The sequence below is a fragment of the Sebastes umbrosus genome, chromosome 16, assembly GCF_015220745.1.
Source record: "Sebastes umbrosus isolate fSebUmb1 chromosome 16, fSebUmb1.pri, whole genome shotgun sequence".
Taxonomy (NCBI): Eukaryota; Metazoa; Chordata; class Actinopteri; order Perciformes; family Sebastidae; genus Sebastes; species Sebastes umbrosus.
Genome location: NC_051284.1, coordinates 10592431 through 10612200, shown reverse-complemented (window position 1 = coordinate 10612200; position 19770 = coordinate 10592431). Strand labels below are relative to the sequence as shown.

Sequence of the window (19770 nt, the reverse complement as noted above, 5' to 3'; positions counted from 1 at the left end):
TCCTCCGACATTAGACCAATGGCGGGGTATTGTAAATCAAATATATTGTATGGAAAGACTCACATTTGTTTTAAGGCTTAAATTGGAAAAAAAAAAGTATTGAGTACTGGGAAAAATGGATTGTGTGTTTATACCGTTGATTGAAGTGTGACATTATATATTAAGATGCATTTAGTAATTGTACATTGTACCACCCATGATGACCTTATGTTCTTTGTTCTCAAATAAAAAGGATAATTGATCTATTAAAATTAAGCCTATATGTAGAAAAGAGAAATATTGAATGAGGGGAGAAAAAAAGCTGGTGTCCTTTTTGCTTCCTGTTTTGCTTCTTCAAAAAAAAAAAATGGAGTTGGTATTTAAGTGGAGACACCCCAGGTGAATAGTGTAAAAACAAATAGGTGGGTTCTGTGGGTACTCACCAGTCTCCCCTTTACAGACATGCCCACTTCATAATCACATGCAGTTTGGAGTATACATTTGTTTTTTTGCCTATTGTAAAGTGGTGTATTTCTGGTGTGTTTCTTTAAGACAATTTTCCTACAATTACATTTTTTAAAAATCACAATATATTGCCTTGTTTACAGTATTGCAATATATCGCAATATATTGAATCATTACCCCATAATCACGACCAGTATTGTATCGCCAGATACGAGACAAGAGACATAAGACATGTCAACAATGCTGGGGTTATTGTTCAGCTGTGCTTGTCCCTTGTCTTGCTTTCAGTGAACATAACAGCAGAAGGCAATGGGAATTAGTTTGGCCCTTTTAAATAGGAGAAGAAATAGGTCATTTTGGGCAGAATTTGTGGGATCTGCAGGAGTTTATATTCCCAAATGAGCAGGGGAAAAAAACTGTCCTTTTTGCTTCCTGTTTTGCTTCTTCAAAAAAGAAAAATGGAATTGGTATTTAAGGGGAGACACCCCAGGTGAATAGGGTAAAAAAGATAAAATAGGACACCATGAAACTTCCCCAGTTGATTGCTTACAATAAGGCAATTATTTTTGTGTATTACAAGTCTTCTAAAATTTTGTTTTCTTATTAAATATGGACTAATATGCATATAATTCCAGAACAGAAATCTGAACATTGGATAAAGCCAGGTTCAAAATTCTTGTTTCATTTTGTTGACACGAGTCAAAAGTTCTTACAGAGGGAATTTTGGATATATATAAAAAGATTTACTGTGTTTTTAGGAATATAATGTTGTATATATTAGGCTATGACCAATAGATGAACAAACCCCTCTGTAGAAACCGTCAGAATATAGATAGGAATGAAACTGGAAAGTTTGGTGTATGGAAGTGCAATTGAAGTGGAGATTTCTGGCTCAAAGTATGATTTAAAAAAAAGATATGGATTGTAAAATTCCATACATTTTGCAAGAAACTACAGGTGAATAGGGTTCAATATATATCCTCATGAAACTTGCACAGTTGATTTACAATAAGACAATTATTTTTTGTATTACAAGTTTTCTGGAATTTTATGTTTATATCTGCAAATAATGCATTATCTCATGCCATCTCTGGTGAATTTAGGAGAAAATACAGATTCAAACAAACAAAGTGAAGTAAAATAATCACCTAAATCTGTATTTGGGATGTTTTTTTTCCACTAGTATGAAAGACGACTTGCATACAATCTCTGACTAATGTATGAAAATGTTTTTGCCTGAGGTGTCTCCCATTAATATGAAACAACTGGATTATTGCTCAATACATTTATTCAGTTAAATGAAGATTCAATTATTCTGCTTTGTCCATCCTCCTGAGGATAAGAGATCGAGAAATAAAATTAGTCAGTCACATGCATAGAACATACTGACATTACAACATTAGTTACCTCAGCAAATCCAGGAAAGTTGAGCGCAGCCGTCTCTGTCTGGGCTCCTGTTTGCTTTTAGTCCCACATCTACTGGTCCCACCTTTCCCCTCTTGTTGTCTCATCACTTCTTCCTCATAACTCAGCGTCTGTGATCCATCCGTGCTTTTGGAAAACTGAAGTTTGGAGCGAATTACTGGTTGGGCATCATTTGCGTCTTCCTGGGGCATAACAGTGGCATCTGCCAGCTCATCTATCATTTGGTTAAAATCATTCTGGTTTAGGACATCTACATTCATCTCAGCTGTTAGAGGGAGGTCAACCTCTCGTGGGGCCTCTGTGTAAACCATTCCAGAGCTATCAAAACGCCTTTTTCTTTGGGATTTCTCTGCAAAAGCTGCTTTTACCATTTGTGGAAGAAGCGCAAATCCATCAATTAGTGTAAGAAGACTCAAATCCCACATACGACCGTCACTTCCTGGTTCATTTGCACTTGGATAGATTGTGTTTGTACTCAGAAGAGGCTCCTGATCTGCGGTTGAAGGTCGCAGCTCGGGAAGGTCATTTGATACGGTGTCGCTTGGCTGCAACTTCAAATGGTCTTCGGGCTCAGAAACGATATTCTCCCCGTGTTCACCATCCTGCACCTGTCCAGGTAACCAAAGGGTCAGTTTGGCAACTGGGTCCTGACTCGCAACCACTACACCCTGAGGGGGTCTTGATACAGAAGCGCCAGAAATGATTGGGTCCTCAGTCACTGCACGATCAGACAGCTTGGGGTCTGGAAGAGGAGCGCTGGACGTTTCTTGCGGTTCAGGGACAGGAGGCTCAGGACTTATCTCTATATGTTTGTCCACAATGACGAAGGGGCCAGTGCTGACAATAGCCTTGGCATCTGAAACGACACGCCTAGTGAGTCACTGGAGTTAGAAATAGCATTTATTGTTGCATCTTTTGACAAAAATAAAGCACTGACCTTCAGCAAGGTGCTTGATTGACAGGCCTGTACACTTTGAGCTACAGCACTCGCACACCTCTACATTTCCACTTAGGTCCACCCATCTTAAAAACAGAAAAAATCTCATTAATTAGATTATGAAAAAGTCACAAAATACAGTTTTATGCATGTACAAATACCTTGACTGGAGCAGGTTATAGTTGCAAGATTTAGAGCCAAAGTTGACACCCTGGTCTGAGAGGAGGACACTACAGTGGATGTACATCTTCAGAGTAGGAGAGGTCACAAGGTCATACAGTTGAACAGCAGAAACAGGTGAGAAAAATTACAATCAAAACTCACCTCAGAAATGAGATAAGAGGTGTTCAGAACAAAATTAACCACATCCGCTCTGTCGGAGGCCACGAATTGTACGACAGCATGGGGAGAACCCAGCGGGGCTGTGCACCTGCAGAGAGCAATGGGATCACAAGTGATTATAATATCATGGACAAACATTACATTATTCCACACTGGCTGCTTACCCTTTATTTATTATGACTGCATGCCTGAGTCTAGTCTGAGGCTCAGGAGACACAGAGACAAAACAGGACTGGATGAAGAGCTGCTGCTCTGGCCTGGTTTTGGCAGAAACCTGGAGGTTGACAACCTGACCTCTTTTAAAGATATTAGTCTCTGCAGTGCTGGTCCAGGATGCTGCAGGAGCAATAAAACACTTGTGACTACAAATGAAACAATCCAGGCCAACAGTGTATTCGTGACTCATGTTGTTACTCACGATTCATGGCTTTGATGTTAAAGGTCTCGCTGTTCTTAGGAACCGGCGTTGAGTCAAAGAAGTTTGGATATGACCTGAAAAGATTCCTTGTTAGTATTGTGACCACTTACAAATGTTTTGGTAACTCAATGGATGCACCTTTTAGGGACGCAGGAGACGTGCAAAGTGGAAGGAGTATACCACCAGCTGGGGGGAGGTTTTTTGAGATTCAAGTGGAGAGAGTTGGTAAATCTCACCAAGCCATTTTGCATCTGTAAGAGAGCATCAGAATCTCCTTACAAAGCTGTGGAAATAAAAGTAACTAGTAAAGAATTTGGTCAACTCACCACAGGTGTAGTTCCACACTCATCCAAACTGTAAGTGAAGACAAATTGGTTTGGTAGCTCTCTGTTGCTATAGCAGCCAGCCCCCAGCTGGATCTCCTCTCCTGTTAGCACGACACCGTTGGAGCTCTTATCAACCAGCAGAGTCAGCTTAGATTCATCGCAAAACACCTCGACTCTGGGAACGATCATGATGGGAGGCAATTCAGCGAGCATGTGGAAGTCAGGTCTCCGGGTCCGCCACGAGCTGAAGATGGTGTCATATGGAGGGAAATCAAAACTTCTTTCAAATGGAAAAGGCCTGATGTTGTCAAAAAAACCTGGAAAGTCATGGAAAAATGTGTCATCCTGCTTTTTTATTACTGACTGAGCAGCAATAAAATGTCCAAGAAAGATGCAAAGAAATATCTCTATTGTCCCCATTGCAGAGCTCAAAGTGGGCCAACCACCCTGGTTAGCCTCCTAGCACAGGTGTGTCATTAATAAGGAGCAGTGGCAGGAGGGACAGGTGTTGGCAATCAGACTAATGAGGCTGCATTCAGATGGGACACCATGCAGCTAGTAAGAGTTTTTATACTATTTATGTGTTTTATTGTGAGTCAGGAGGCAGTTAGCAGCTGTAATTAAGAAAAATTAAGCGTATATAGTCCATCTTCCCCATCGGCAATAATAGCCGCAATATTCACTTGAAGAAGAAAAATCTGAATTTTATATTATACTGTATCTATGCCCAAATCAGCAATAACTTTGGTATGACTTTGTGATATTTTATAGTATTGTGGTGGTATTGTACTCCCTAAAGATAACATTTTGCACATTCATTTCCAAGTCACCGAGTCACATTTATATATTCAAAGACTCAAAGGACTGAAGAATCTGGCTAACCCTGTGTAGCACAATGGTGGAAGAAATATTCAGATTTTAAAAAGTAGCAAGACCATAGTGTCAAAATACTCTGTTACAAGTAAAATTCCTTCATTCAAAATCTTATTCGCATTATTGTTCATAGTTAATTGCAATTAATCACAAATTATTCACACATTTTTTTTATCTGTGCAAAATGTATCTTAAAGGGAGATTTGTCAAGTATTTAGTACATTTATCAACATGGGAGTGGACAGACATGCGTGCTTTATGCAAATGTATGTATATATTTATTCATTATTAGAAATCAATTACCAACACAAAAAGATGACAAATATTGTGCAGAAACCCTCACAGGTACTGCATTTAGCATAAAAAATATGCTCAAATCATAACATGGCAAACTGCAGCCCAACAGCTGTCAGTGTGTCAGTGTGCTGACTTGACTATGACTTGCCCCAAAACTGCATGTGATTATCATAAAGTGGGCATGTCTGTGAAGGGGAGACTCATGGGTACCCATAGAACCCATTTTCATTCACATATCTTGAGGTCAAAGGTCAAGGGACCCCTTTGAAAAATGTCCATATACAGTATACTATATATATATACTGTATATGGACATTTTATACAGTCCATATACATATCAGTTCATATACATATCTGAATTAGCAAGGTAACAAGTAATAAATGTAGTGGAGTAAAAAGTATAATTTTTGCTTCCAAAATGTAGTGGAGTAGAGGTCTAAAGTAGCATAAAATGGAAATACTCGAGTAAGGTACAAATACCTCAAAATTGTACTTACAGGTAGTTAGTTACATTCCACCACTGGTTTGCAGTAAACACCTGGGAAGTAATTATGACTAATACCCTGCAGTAAACGGACAAGGGGAATCCTGCAGTCGCTATCAAGCAGTGTTCAAAAACTATAAAAACACTAAGAATGTGAAATCATGTACAGTAGCCTTTGAGGTGGTATTTTTTTTCTAATTAATAAAGACCTCATTTTTGTTGTAATTTAAAAATATATATTGTTATATAATAATTAAAAATATATATTGTCAAGTATGGATAGTCAATCTGTAGCTAAGCGCTAATGGGGACAGCTTGTGTTTTTAACAGGTAATTAACTGTTTAACTCGTCCTTGTACAGTGAACGTGCATGGGGGCGGGGCTTAAGCTCAGGTAGGCGGAAGGTGACGTCTGTGAGTCTGCAGGTAAGCGGCAGCAGAGGAAACACAACGAGCCACCAGAAAGCTGTCAGAAATGACTTTAATACAACCTGTACACTAATATGATCTAAAGGGGACATCAAATCCACCATGGTGAATTTAGGTAAGTTGACTTTGATGCGTGTTTGTCACTAAAGTGACAGGATCAGTGGGTTCATGTTGTGTGCTGAAGTTTTAAGGCGTGGTCTGCGCAGTCGTTGACTGAGCTCAAAGGAGAGGAGACGGAACAAACGTAGATGTTTCATGGAGTTTGGATGACGGAACTCAATGTGATATCTTATTTTTTGTGTTTATTTATATCAATGAAAACGTTTCCATCTAATTTGTTGAGCCTTACATAGAAGTCATTTGGAGTTTCACCTGAATGAAAGTGACATTTTTTGGGTAATGGCTTGCATGATAGTGGGCTGTTGTCAGATATAGAACTATAGTATAGTATAGTATAGTATGGTATAGTATGGTATAGTATGGTAGGCTATAGTATAGTATAGTATAGTATAGTATAGTATAGTATGGTATAGTATGGTGTAGTATAGTATAGTAGGCTATAGTATAGTATAGTATAGTATAGTATAGTATGGTATAGTATAGTATGGTAGGCTATAGTATAGTATAGTATAGTATAGTATAGTAGGCTATAGTATAGTATAGTATAGTATAGTATAGTATAGTATAGTATGGTATAGTATAGTATGGTAGGCTATAGTATAGTATAGTATAGTATAGTATAGTAGGCTATAGTATAGTATAGTATAGTATAATAGGCTATAGTATAGTATAGTATAGTATAGTAGGCTATAGTATAGTATAGTATAGTATAGTATAGTAGGCTATAGTATTGTATAGTATAGTATAATAGGCTATAGTATAGTATAGTAGGCTATAGTATAGTATAGTATAGTAGGCTATAGTATAGTATAGTATAGTATAGTAGGCTATAGTATGGTAGGCTATAGTATAATATAGTATAATAGGCTATAGTATAGTATAGTAGGCTATAGTATAGTATAGTATAGTATAGTATAGTAGGCTATAGTATAATATAGTATAACAGGCTATAGTATAGTATAGTATAGTATAGTATAGTATAGTATAGTATAGTAGGCTATAGTATAGTATAGTATAGTATAGTATTGGTCCCAGACTGTACATCTTCTTATTATTGAACCTAAAGAAAGTAAAGACATGAGACATGAATAATGAGACATGTTGTCCCTGTGTAACTATCAGAAAATATTGTATCATATTGGAATATAAGAGATATTAAGTTTGATATGCATTCACTACATGAATATGTAAATACTATGAATATTATAAATGTCAAAAAGACTAATTTCGGGTTATTTGTAGGAAATAAAAACATATGATAGTAAGCAAATTAATGAAGTAATAATAATAATAAAATATAAAATAAGAAATACAGTAAGAAATAATATGAGAAAGTTTCATCAACATGTTTCTTAGGTATTCTGATGATAAACTCATCAGAAAAAAACAATACATGTCTGTTAACATTATATTACAGTTTAATTTATCCATATTTAACATACTGTAATATCGTATGGGCAAGTACTTTTCCAACTTATCTGAACAAAATATTGCTGCTACAGAAACAGTTTATTAGATTAGTAACTTTTTCCAAAGCTGTTATACCAAGTGCACCACTTTTTTAAAAAACAAATTGCAGTTGTTGACTATATTTGACATCAACATTCTTCAAAGTTGTACATTTGTCTTTTAAAACGATATATAAGAATACAGGTTTACCTTATAGTTTTAGATTTTATTTTGTTAACAACCCTCCATTCCATAATTACCGAATTAGACAGGCTGAGAATCTTCATCTTCCTTTATATAAAACATCCCAAGGTCAGTTTTTTTATCAAATTTTGTGGAGTTATGTATGAAAATGTACATTTAATGTACAAAATGTACATTAAATTAACAAGAAACTGTTGTTCATGCTGTAAATACAGCGATTATTCCTGCTTCTCTGCATTTTTTTTATTTGAACTATACTCCTACATTTATTTTTATGTGATTTTTATGTTTTACCTTTTGTATGTTTTTTGGTGTGGTTTTTATATAAGACATTATAGGTTTCTACACCCTCAAACATACTTTATATTTCTTTCATGTGAATTGTATTTTAACATCTTTTTATGTGTGTGAAACAAATACACATAAACATTACAGCATATATTTTTGTCTGTGCATTACAGTAACAATATGTGTGCTTGACTGGCCGCAAACATTACACTAACAATATTATGACCAAAAACAGAGTGTTTTTTTCCCCCACAGCACCAAGCTAACGGTTTGAATGAGACAAGCCAGCAGCAGATACGCGTCTCCACCTGACCCCTCAGGCCAGGTTACGGTGGTGGTGAATGTTTGAACGCCCCACCCAAAGCTTTGTCCTGTTCAGTTCAGGAGGGGCTCACATGAAGGGTGGGTGCTTCACCTTTCCTTAGAGGAAAGAAGGAACAAAATAGTGCAAACACAATCCCCCTCAGACCCCATCTCTGAATTGTCACCATAGCTGCAGCGTTTTGCAGCGTGCAATGGTGGGTGAGATCTTCCGCCATCTCTGCAGGGGTCGGGGATAATTGTGGTTATTCTAAAGCGTTGTCACGGTATGCTAACCACCAGCCTTCTTTCTATTTGCTTTGCTGAAACCACAAGTTTCCACACAAGCTCTCAATGTACTGCATTTACAGCTCGTTCATTTCAGGTCACATTTACTGTAATTTCATCTTGTATACTCTCTTGTTTCCTGCCAACAGCACTGATGCACACACAGATGTATTTACATATTCTAATATGGGATTAGAGTCACATGCATCCATCTGACAATATGAACTGTTGCACTCGTGATGCAGTGATAGCATGTAACTAAATACATTTACTCAAGTACTGTACTTGAATACAATTTTGAGGTACTTACTTTACTTGAGTATTTCCATTTTATGCTAATTTCTACTTCGAATCCACTACATCTCAGAGGCAAATATTGTACTTTTTAATTCCACTACATTTATTTTAAAGCTTAATTACTTTGCAGATTCAGATTAATAATACAAAACATAAATTAACTAATAAATTATAATGAATTATTATAGATTAAGCTATCCAGCAGTATATAAAGTTATTAAAATGAGCTCCACCTTTACCAGTTGCAACATTAAAGTGATGAATACATGATAATCCGGTAATATAATAAATATGATTCTGAAATGGGCCATTCTGCATAATGAGTACTTTTATTTTTGGTACTTGAAGTATATTTTGATACTTTTGTACTTTTACTTTAGTAAGATTTTGAATGCATGACTTGTATTTGTAACAGAGTTTTTTCACACAATAGTATTGCTACTTTAACTTAAATAAAAGATCTGAATACTTCTTCCATCCCTGACACAATGTGTGACTAAATTAAAAATATGAGGTCAAAATAACACATTTCTGCTTCCTCTAGGAGTATGCTGTGCCAACCTCAAGGACAACAAAGCCCTGATGAAGATGGGGCTGGGGCTGGTGCTGGTGGGCCATGTCAACTTTATTCTCGGAGCGCTGGTGCACGGCGCCGTGCTCAGGCACATCAACGTGGACTCTAAGACCCGGACCGTGGTGTACGCCATCTCTAACGTCATTGCTATTGTGGCAGGCTTGGTGGTAAGTAGTGCAAAAACCTCACTGTGTGCATAAAGGACTTAAAATCAAATTGATATTTACCAGCGGATGGATGGTGGTTTAAAATTGATTTTGCCTCACCAAACTGGAAATGTATTTACTAGTTTGCTGCTGGAAACTCCATATCTGATCATAATGCCGTGTATCTTGTGCCCCTTAGGGAATTATTGTTGGAATAACAGCTATTGTCATGTCCAAAAACAAGAGAAACAGGATCCTGGTAAATATTGCTCCCCTCTCATTGGCACACCTTCTCCCTCCTCCATTCAGCACTCACATGTGTCATTTGCTGGCTCCTGTTAGAACTTGTTCCCTTGTTTTTGAGTGGGTGCATGTGTGTGGACATACAGAAGATGATAGATATATTTAAAGAGGTAACAAATATGGAATACATTCAAATATTGGATGTATTTCCTCAGAACGTGGACTCTGTGATTTATTTTCCTTGAGCTTCCCTCTCACATCTACTTGACATTGAAAAGTGTGATCTTTTATGAGGAAATGTGTCTTTCACATACTAGATCAAGCGTTGTGTTTTCACTTACTAACGTGCGCATGTCGTGTTGTCCTTGCAGCAGTGGGTCTTGTTGGTCTTCAGCCTCCTGGCAGGTCTCTTGGCGATCGCCTCCACCCTGGGCCTGTCAGTTTCTATGGTGAAAGCCATTATGAACAAAGGATGGTTTCTGCAAACACACTGCAAGTTTTCTGATAAAAGTGTCGGCTCTTCCAGCATCACATACGAATGCCCCTTTGACCCCACCCGTATCTATGTAAGTTAAATATAAATATTATAACATCAGCAGTTTTTGTGTTGACTTGAATTGCTGCAAAAAAAAAGAATAGTTTATTGATCAGAGGTATGTGCTGTCATCTTTTTTCTGTCAACCAGGGGACCACAATTATTCTGTGGGTGCTTCTCATCTTTATATCCGTGGTGGAAATGGTGTTCTCCTTCCGCTGCTTTGCCGTCTGTACTTCGTACCTCTACCTCTGTCCATGCAGGAGGAGGCCGAGTCGGGGAAGGAGGGTAAGCTGCTGTCAGTGACAGTTTTAGTTAGACCTAGACCTGTTCTAATCATGCATGATTTATCTCAGGCAGTGTTTGTGCAGATTGCTAAGTCACGTCATCTTACTGTGTCACATATAGTAAGTAATTTCAGTCAGACAGTTGCCTTTTTTTGAAATGTTTGAAATGTTTTTAGCATAAATGTAAATGGGGCAGTGATGTATATGGCTTTCCAAAGGGGAAAAAATTCAGTTAAAACCTTTAATTTCTAAAACCTTCAAAACAACTGAAAAATTCCTATAATGAAAGGGACAAATACTGTATTGTAACCTTGATTCACTAGAGGAGAAATGCATATATTTACAAGAGAAATCAGCACTTTCCCGCCTAACTGTGACACATGGTGCCTTCAAATCGGGTTGTGTTTACCGTGTTCATGAGAAGAGTCCATATGAACGCCCCCCTCTTGTGGTATTCACGACCTCATAAGTGGAACGTTTCTGAAAGCTCTGAGTTTATGAGATGTGACGTGTCTGTTGACGTTGTCAGAAATGGAAGTTAATTTTTCGGTGCATAATAAGTTAATATATTGTAATTTTAGTTGTATATTGCTTTCTTGGTAATTTTACAATATGTCTGAGGAAGATGTTGATATTCCCAACGGCGTCATCTTTCTCCTCTGTCATTTTGTCTTTGCACTTACTGCATTATGTTGCCCGCTTGCTAAATTGTTAGCCTCTATGGCTTCTAGACACCGACAGTAACGTTAATATTGCCGTTGCTTAGCAGCGGTATTCTCACAACTTAACCACTTGAACGGCAAGCGTATTGTAACTCGAGCTAACGAGTTTCATTTGAAGGCACCAATATGCCCTTTTCACAGTAAACATTTTGACATGTCTTTGCAGAGTAAACACAGATGTAATTAATAACATTAATTATGGCCCTGTTCCATTGAGGTGTGCCTGGTATTGTGAATGCTGTCTCACTGGAGTGGCTGTGACACACTAAATATAACAGAACCATGATTCATTTGATCAATTACACCAGTGTTTACTCTGCTATGACATGTCAAAATGGCTGCTATGAAAGGGGCCTATTGTTATTCAGAATGAGGTTACTCACGAATGTCTTGAAAACAACAAACTAATTAGCCTGTTAAACTATTAAAAACAGCTGCAATAAAATCAAACATTACATCAAGTCAAAGTTTTAACAGTAAAGTGACCTGGCGTCATTAAATCCACAAATAGCAATGTGACATTGAATTTAATACAGACAAATGGAAGCCAGTGGTCCAGACCTGCTGACAAGGCAAACCTGAACAGAGCAGTGTGCTAACTGTGTCCCTCATCTCATGTGGTCTCAGTGCATGATCACATGGTTTGATCTGTGGTTGAAGTGAACTGAAAAAAGCACACATCATAAACAGTGGCTCAGATGATTTGCACCATACCATCATTGGATTTATCAACACCTGGTCCTCACAAATGCATATAAAAAATTAAAATGTAGTCATGCATTAATTGTTATGCATTACCAACATTATTTAAAACGCAGTTAATTAACTTTACTTTTCAGTCTGAGTATGGACTGACATTCAGCCATCCCCATGAACAGGCAGCTTTGTGGTCAGATGTTTTACCTTAAAGGGACAGTGTGTAGGATTTGGTGTGGTTGCAGATTGCAACCAACTGAGTACACCTCCGCTCACTCCTCGCTTTCCAAGACTGCTGTAACCTGAGCCGCCGAGTGCAAAACCGTGGTAACGCCGTTCGCCTCGCTCGGAGGCCATCCTTACCATAATACTACTACTTTAGGAGCAACAGAAGTCAGGTGGCGGCTGGCGGTACCACGATTTTGCACTATGCGTCTCACATTACCACAGTTTCACAAGCGTCTTGGAGAACTACGGTGGCCTTCAGGTAACATAAAAACGCAAAAGGATCTCTCTAGAGTCAGTGTTTGGTTTGTCCGTTCTGGGCTACTGTAGAAACATGGTGGAGCAACATGGCGGACACCGTGAAGAGGACTCACTCCCTATGTATATATGAATGGCTCATTCTAAGCTAACGAAAACACAACGATACTTAGTTTCAGGTGATTATACACTAATGAAAACATAGTTATGAATATTATATTCCATTTCTGATAATTGATCCCCCAAAATGTTACATACTGTTCCTTTAAACATATTGATTTATACACACGTTTTAATTGCAGTCCACTGATACAAAAGTAATTTTCTTTCTCTATATTAGTCATAACAATAGTCACAGTTGTGATTTTTTTCGTTACCTTTGCTAATACTATTGATCAATGTGACTTATATTAATTAATGTAATGTTTCAGGTACGTATCCAGAGACCTGTTCAAACTCCATCACCGCCACCAGTGCGAGATCCAGAGAGCGACGTTGGAGTCGAGCCTGCCGAGCAGGATGAACTGCTGGAAGACACTGTAGTGGAGCAGAGTGCATGGCTCTGAACCAGCGAAACCCAATGAGATCGGTTGTAAACTGCTCGGCCTAACTGGATAAAATGAAACGTCATCTGTGAAGTTGTGTTGAGTGTGTCTGTTACATATTTTATTCCCCTCTGATAAAATACTGCTGTTGGTTTGGTTTTAAATTGTTGGATTTTGTTTGTGTGTACTGGGTGTTGTCTTGAAAATACAGAGCTGTCATCTGTATCTTGACATTAAAATGTTTTTTTTCTAAATGTAGTTGTGTCAATCATTTCAACAGACCAGACTTAACATTTTATTAGCGATCTTATTTTGAAAAACTTTACAGAACAAAGCTACGCAACTATTTAGGGCAGTTTTATTGGTGTTAAAAGTGCTGTCAACGCACAACGGGGGCTGTCAGATGTAAACGACATTTACAATTTAACTCGTGATATCAGAATACAAATATATACAACAAATGAATTCTGGCATTTATCTTACTTCCCATCCAGAGTACAATACTCTGGATATTAAAGTCCAAATTTCAGTGGAATCTACACCTGACACCAGCAATCACGTGACAGGACCCAAACATTTTTGTGGCTGGAGTCCCAGAAATTTGAAGATGTCAATGTGTAAAGGACAAATACTAAATTCCAACCTAAAATATAGGACTGTAATTTACTTACATTGTGCCATGTAAAAAGGTTTTCAGGTATACGCACCCTCTTAACCACTCTTGGTGACCTTAGCAGGCAAGACCAGTGACACAAATGTATTACAGAAAAAGGATCTATTGTATAAACATGCTTCAACTACATATTCAAAGACACATGACAATAGTGGGACTTAAAGACAAAAACAGAGTAGCCAAAATATCTATGATTTAAATAAATTAAATCCATCAGATATATAAAAGCATACATGTACTAAGCCATTTTTACAGAGTTGCATCACGAGGGAAAAAGCAAGAATAAAAAGATTAATAATAAAAAAATGAGAAAGCATACAAAAACAATACTCAGTTTGACCTCAGTCCATAAACCGGTAAGGTTGAAAAGGTGTCCTAGAAAATGTTAAGATCCCCGTCCCATTTTGAGAGAGTGGGGTCTCATTACAAAGGTACAGTTCTTCACTGATTTCCACAGCGGCAGCCTGGAAAGATGATTTATCCAAAAAATATCTTGCTTTAAGATGTGTTCTGATCAGCTGCATTGGCATCAATGGCTGCTGAGGACCTCAAGGTGTCTTGGACTCCTCTTTTGGCCTAAAGGACCCAGAGAAAAGGAAATGATTAACACTCCCAACAAACCACTTCCTGGACAGCATGGTCAATAAGTGTGTGCAGTGTTTTCTCACTTTGACGTGTCCATTTTCTCCTCCTCCGGCACCTTCTCTTCTTCTTTTACTTCTATAAAAGAAAAACAAACACATTCATAGTGATCATAATAACACAGCCTCTGTATTACAGGATGATCAGTCTTAAAATGTTAAGTCTTATGATGTACTCTCTCTCTCTTTATATATCAAAATTACACAAGTAAGGTGTAGGGGCGTCACGATTCGATTTGACTTTCGATTTTAAGGTCACAATTCGATTTGATTTAAACATGCCTTTTTAGACTACGGAGTATTGATTCGTAAAGATCAACAGATCATTGGTTTTATGCTCTGACAACTACACTTTTAAATTCACTTCTTTAAAAAGAGGCTATCAAGTGTGATATTTTTTGGAAAGTACCACACTTAGGCCATATGGTCAAATTTAAATAACTTATTTAATATGTCATAAGAACTTATTTCACCAATTGGGGAACAAACTGTCTAACAACAAAAAGAAGATCCACTAGATTGCAGGAGGGAACTTTACAACAACAGCTAGAGTTTCTCAGAGTTTACGAGGCACACCTGAATGCACCATGACGTCCCTGTCGGCGCCCACACGCTTTAAAGCGATGTAGACACACAAACGAGCGCTGTTTTATTTGGTTGCTTCAGTCTCTAAATCTTTTACAGCCTGATTTTTTTTGGTCGAAAACACATTCAGGCAAAGAGTCGCCACACCGGTGACTTCAGTGAAGCAGGAGGATTTTCCAGTTCTGTTATTTTTCTGTCATCTCTGACTTCGACTATGGCTATGGTGTCTCGAAGTGCAGCTGCAGGCTACCAGTAAGATACACTGTCGTCTTTCAGCTGCAGACTAATGGTAAGATATGCAGTGTCGTCTTTGAGCTGCAGACTACTGGTAAGATACGCTGTGTCGTCTTTGAGCTGCAGACTACCAGTAAGATACGCTGTGTCGTCTTTGAGCTGGATACTACCGGTAAGATACGCTGTGTCGTCTTTGAGCTGGACACTACCGGTAAGATACGCTGTGTCGTCTTTGAGCTGGACACTACCGGTAAGATACGCTGTGTTGTCTTTCAGCTGCAGACTATCGGTAAGATACACTGTATCGTTTTTGAAGTGTTGTTGGTTTTTGCCTTCTGACATACGCAAGTAGGCGGGGGCGGAGAGAAAAAAAAATACTGGAGAATCGCCAATCCTGCTTTGATTTCAATGGTCGAAATCGGAAGCTCATTTCGATCAATTTACGATTTAGAATCAGAATCGTGACACCCCTAGTAGGGTGAGGTGAAAATATCAAAAAAATTGATAGATACCTTTTGTTTCCTCCTCCCCTTTCTTCTCCTTTTCTTCTCCCTCTTTCTCTGCTTCAGTTTTGGCTCGCTTGGCTTTCTTGAAGCTGGTTGCGTTTCTGCGGCCTCCTTCGCCTTCATCCTCTGAGTCGGAGAACTCCTCTTCACATGCTATCCTCTTGTCGTGAGCACGGACTGAACATTAACAGAGGGAGAGGGTTAAATTTAACCATGGAACACTACTGTTTCAAGGGGTTAACTGCAAGATGCTAGATGTGAGAGGTTCTTACTGGAGATGCGTTTGTTGGGGTCATCCTCCTCCTCATCACCGCTGTCCTCCTGCACGGCGTCCTCGGGGATGGCCTGCATTTGGACTCCCGGGGCGTGAGGCAGCATACGCAAGTTCTCAAACAAGCGTTGCCTGGAAGACAGAATGCAGGTTTAACTTACTGACCACTGAACAACCTGATACACAAACCTGTACCCGGTCAAGTTCTCAACTTTTCAATCAGAATATCTGAAGTGTTAGATGCACTCACTTGATCTTCTCCAGGTAGTCATTGGTGTTCTGATTGGTCATGTTGGAGGGGCTGATGTGCAGCTTGAAGTCTGGTCCAAAGTACTCAAAGTAGTCGTTGTATGGGAGCTCTGTCAAATGGAGATTACATTTTTTGTCATTAGTTAATGAATATGAGGTTATGTTATTGTTTGTATGAGGTCTATTTTCCCTCTTTTCACCTGCTGGGAAATTAATGCTACTTAAATGTTTTGTTGTTTAACAATCAAAGAATCTGGCAACTGAACTGACATCAATAATTTCATCAATATTTAATTATCTCTGATACCTTGTATTGAGACAGTGCTTGATTATCACCAGAGAAATCTGCTCTCAAATGAAAACCAGACTAATTATATTCAGTGTAACATGGGCATAAAAGGCTCACCGTTGGGGATGGAGGTATCGAGGGCTACAGCAGTCTCATATGTCCAGCAGCGGGCCACATTACGGATGGTGTAGCCTCCTCCGCCCAGCATTAGCAGCGGCAAGTTGAAACTCTTCATGTACTCCACACACTTGGCATGGCCTGAGCACAGCATGGGGAAACAAATGTTAAATTAGGAGAAAATGATTTGGTTTCTCAGTTAAACTTTATTGAAGACCACTCTGCTTGCAGTGTCATCGGGAGAGCGATGTTTCGTTAATTTACCTTTAATGGTGAGGTTAAAGCAACCAAGCCTGTCTCCTGACAGAGAATCAGCTCCACACTGCAGAACCACGGCGCTGGGTTGGTACATCTCCATCACCTTGGCCATGATCTACACAAACAATAACACCCAGTCTCTCAAATGCGTCTGTCCATCAAGGGAGATCTCAATTACCAAAACATCACCGTCTTTGTTTACTTACAGGTTTGAATATGGCTTCATATGACTCGTCGTCAATTCCATCCCTCAGCGGGTAATTCACTGCGTAATATTTACCCTTCCCAGCACCGATGTCCTGCAGAGAACAAGACAAATGTCAACTTCCTGTATGACCATGATGACTTTTATCTGTCGAATAATTTCAAAGGCTTACCCTCAGGTCGCCTGTGCCGGGGAAGTACTCTCCATACTTGTGGAAGGACACTGTCATGACACGGTCTGTGGTGTAGAAAGCCTCCTCCACACCGTCTCCATGATGGATGTCAATATCTATGTACAGAACTCTCTGGTGGTATCTGGAAAGAGGAATAAGATCCATTAAGTCCTAAAACTTTTGATCTAGAACGTCTTGTGGAACATCCTGTGGAACATCCTGTGGAACATCTTGTGGAACATCTTGTGGTCTTTGGGAGTTTTTAAGTAGGTATTAACCATTCTTTCTGAAAACACCTGCCTGATTAGGAGATAAACTGGACACTAAACTCATCAGCTTCCAAAAACAGACATTTGTTCAACCACGCAGAGTATCATCCACTTATGCAAAGCAAACCTGTACATGTTGAGTGGCTATGATAGGGCTTTTGTACTCACTTCAGCAACTCCAGAATAGCGAGTACGATGTCGTTGACATAGCAAAACCCAGAGGCCTCAGACTTCTTGGCGTGATGCAGGCCTCCAGCCCAGTTGATAGCAATGTCCGTCTGCTGTTTGTTCAACTTCACCGCACCGGCTGGATTACAGAGAAGAATTAACAGCCTGCTTGTACTGAATTGAACAGATTACTGGGGCAATGATGGCATGATTACTGCCCGACACAGCATGTCTGTCAGAGCAGTAGCTAAAGAGAAACAACTTACCAACGGAGCCCCCTCCTGAAAGCTGGCAGAACTCAAATAAACCATCAAACACTGGACAGTCCTCTCCCACATTAACTGCAGAGAAGCAGAGAAATAAACATATTGTTACTATCGCTCATATCAAAATGTACGCAGTTAGTTTGATGAACACACAAAAACAATGTTCTATTAATGCAAACTTACATCTCTGCATTTGTTTGCTGTACTCTGACATGTTGTCCGGTCGAATCGAACGCAGGAATTTGATGTAATCATCACTGTGATACTTGGTCATCTCTTCTCCGCTGGCTTTGTGTGGACGCTGAAACACAAGAGGAGAAATTAGCTCCAGAGATACACGAGAACAGCTGCAGTAATTTGACTAAAGAAGCACTTGTTACTGTAATTTTAACATACATATATCTCCATCTTTCTGTAGAGTCCATAGTTGAGCAACAGGTTGTGGGTCATGCGGATTCGGTGGGGCTTCATGGGGTGCCCCTGACCATAGTAGTAATTCCCCACATCACCTGAAATGTGAAAGAAATGAAAACACAGATAGCTTTATTTATACCCGAAGGGCAATTCAGTTTCTGCAGTCCACCGAGACATATACACATTCATACTTGCACAATCATCAATGACAGAGGAAAAACAGTAGGTGGCATATGGGGAGGTGCAAGATCAATAAAAGTATAAGAATAAAAATATTTGCAATAAAAACAAAACACCACGTAATGTACATTATTTGTTTATTTCACATGCAAAAGTTGAAGTAAACATGGAGTAAAACTCTGACACTCTTAGCAACGATAACTTCCTGTTCAAAAACAGGTTTCTACCTATTCCCTAAGACTCCAAAAAGACACATTTTTTTAAAAGGCAGAGCCCTCCCATGATCATACTAATACAGTGATTGGTGATCTGAATATTTTTATATATCCGGGATCATACTTGTATCTTTGTCTTCCTGACCCAGGTCATCTCTCTAAGCACATACACACACCCATACCCTTCCACACACTGACCTCCGACCCTTCAACGCCTTTATTTTTATTTAACCCTCCTGTTGTCTTCCCGTGGACTATGCAACTTTTGTCTTTCCAGGTCAAAATGAACCAGGTCTGGTTTGGCTTTTTAATAAAGCATACACTTTAAACGATCACCAAATTCTGTGTTACACCTTTTTGGCCAACTTTATTCCTAATTATTAAGTTTTACACTTTTTTGGGGGGGAAATTAAGCTTAATAAACCTAATTTCCGTGAAATTATACCTAATTTTGTAGTAAAAAAAAAGCAGATATTGTGAATTATTTTGACTAAAGTTATTATCAGAGGAACATAATGTTGATGTATTACCACATACTGGTATATGTAAACTTTTAGTCAGAATATTGTTTTGAGTAGGCAACCATCCATGTTATTTTGGGGCAATTAGATTAAAGAAATCCATATTTATGATATAATAAAATATAATAAGAAATTTAAACATGCACTATCTACCTTTTAACATGCACTTTCTGGCGCACTTTACACTGACTTTACACTACACATCCTATTTACCACTTTATTGCTGACTGCACATATGTACATATTACATTTATTTATTGCACATTCTACATGTATTTATTGACAGACTGCATACATTATGTTCACCCATTCACTCTGTATCTTTTATATCTCTATTATTGTCTTTATATTTTTTGTATACCTTTACCTCTGCTGTGATTCACTCT

General features: G+C 38.6%; 3 protein-coding genes across 5 annotated transcripts in view; 1 reads left to right on the top strand and 2 right to left on the bottom strand.

Moving 5' to 3' along the window:
- Window positions 1-1714: 1714 nt before the first annotated feature.
- Window positions 1715-4363, bottom strand: zpcx (zona pellucida protein C). Its single transcript, XM_037746551.1, has 9 exons — window positions 3893-4363; window positions 3705-3817; window positions 3567-3640; window positions 3313-3484; window positions 3131-3236; window positions 2968-3053; window positions 2807-2892; window positions 1852-2725; window positions 1715-1776 (listed from the first exon to the last, which is right to left on the bottom strand). Exons 1-9 carry the CDS (start codon window positions 4310-4312, stop codon window positions 1755-1757), a joined length of 1953 nt encoding a protein of 650 aa, XP_037602479.1. The 5' UTR covers window positions 4313-4363; the 3' UTR covers window positions 1715-1754.
- On the top strand, window positions 4329-13244 carry tmem54a (transmembrane protein 54a). Of its 3 annotated transcripts, none has more exons than XM_037746555.1 (7): window positions 4433-4450; window positions 5877-6089; window positions 9465-9661; window positions 9840-9899; window positions 10255-10449; window positions 10569-10706; window positions 13038-13244. In XM_037746555.1, the coding sequence occupies exons 2-7, from the start codon at window positions 6077-6079 to the stop codon at window positions 13170-13172; spliced, it is 738 nt and encodes a 245-aa protein (XP_037602483.1). In that variant the 5' UTR covers window positions 4433-4450; window positions 5877-6076; the 3' UTR covers window positions 13173-13244. The 3 variants fall into 3 exon arrangements, with proteins under 3 accessions (XP_037602481.1, XP_037602483.1, XP_037602482.1); XM_037746554.1 differs by lacking the exon at window positions 4433-4450 and adding an exon at window positions 4490-4639; XM_037746553.1 differs by lacking the exon at window positions 5877-6089 and having other exon boundaries at window positions 4329-4450.
- Window positions 13245-13433: 189 nt separating this feature from the next.
- Window positions 13434-19770, bottom strand: part of LOC119474514 (histone deacetylase 1-like) — a 7506-nt gene continuing 1169 nt past the window's right edge. Inside the window, exons 2-14 of the mRNA XM_037746552.1 lie at window positions 18451-18563; window positions 18238-18355; window positions 18055-18129; window positions 17789-17927; window positions 17352-17493; window positions 17181-17273; window positions 16981-17089; window positions 16717-16857; window positions 16312-16420; window positions 16063-16193; window positions 15797-15967; window positions 14493-14544; window positions 13434-14400 (exon numbers count right to left, since the gene is read on the bottom strand). Of these exons, the coding sequence (XP_037602480.1) occupies window positions 14373-14400; window positions 14493-14544; window positions 15797-15967; window positions 16063-16193; window positions 16312-16420; window positions 16717-16857; window positions 16981-17089; window positions 17181-17273; window positions 17352-17493; window positions 17789-17927; window positions 18055-18129; window positions 18238-18355; window positions 18451-18563 (1421 nt within the window). The 3' untranslated portion in view covers window positions 13434-14372. The remainder of the gene's footprint in view (window positions 14401-14492; window positions 14545-15796; window positions 15968-16062; window positions 16194-16311; window positions 16421-16716; window positions 16858-16980; window positions 17090-17180; window positions 17274-17351; window positions 17494-17788; window positions 17928-18054; window positions 18130-18237; window positions 18356-18450; window positions 18564-19770) is intronic.

Excerpts from the sequence above, each read along its gene's own strand:
- zpcx (XM_037746551.1), bottom strand. The coding sequence starts at position 4,312 with ATGGGGACAATAGAGATATTTCTTTGCATCTTTCTTGGACATTTTATT. Across the intron at positions 3,485-3,566 it reads TAACATCAAAGCCATGAATC|CATCCTGGACCAGCACTGCA; the intron begins GTGAGTAACAAC and ends TTGCTCCTGCAG. Across the intron at positions 3,054-3,130 it reads CCTCTTATCTCATTTCTGAG|ATGTACATCCACTGTAGTGT; the intron begins GTGAGTTTTGAT and ends CCTACTCTGAAG.
- tmem54a (XM_037746553.1), top strand. Across the intron at positions 9,662-9,839 it reads CTATTGTGGCAGGCTTGGTG|GGAATTATTGTTGGAATAAC; the intron begins GTAAGTAGTGCA and ends TGTGCCCCTTAG. Across the intron at positions 10,450-10,568 it reads TTGACCCCACCCGTATCTAT|GGGACCACAATTATTCTGTG; the intron begins GTAAGTTAAATA and ends TCTGTCAACCAG.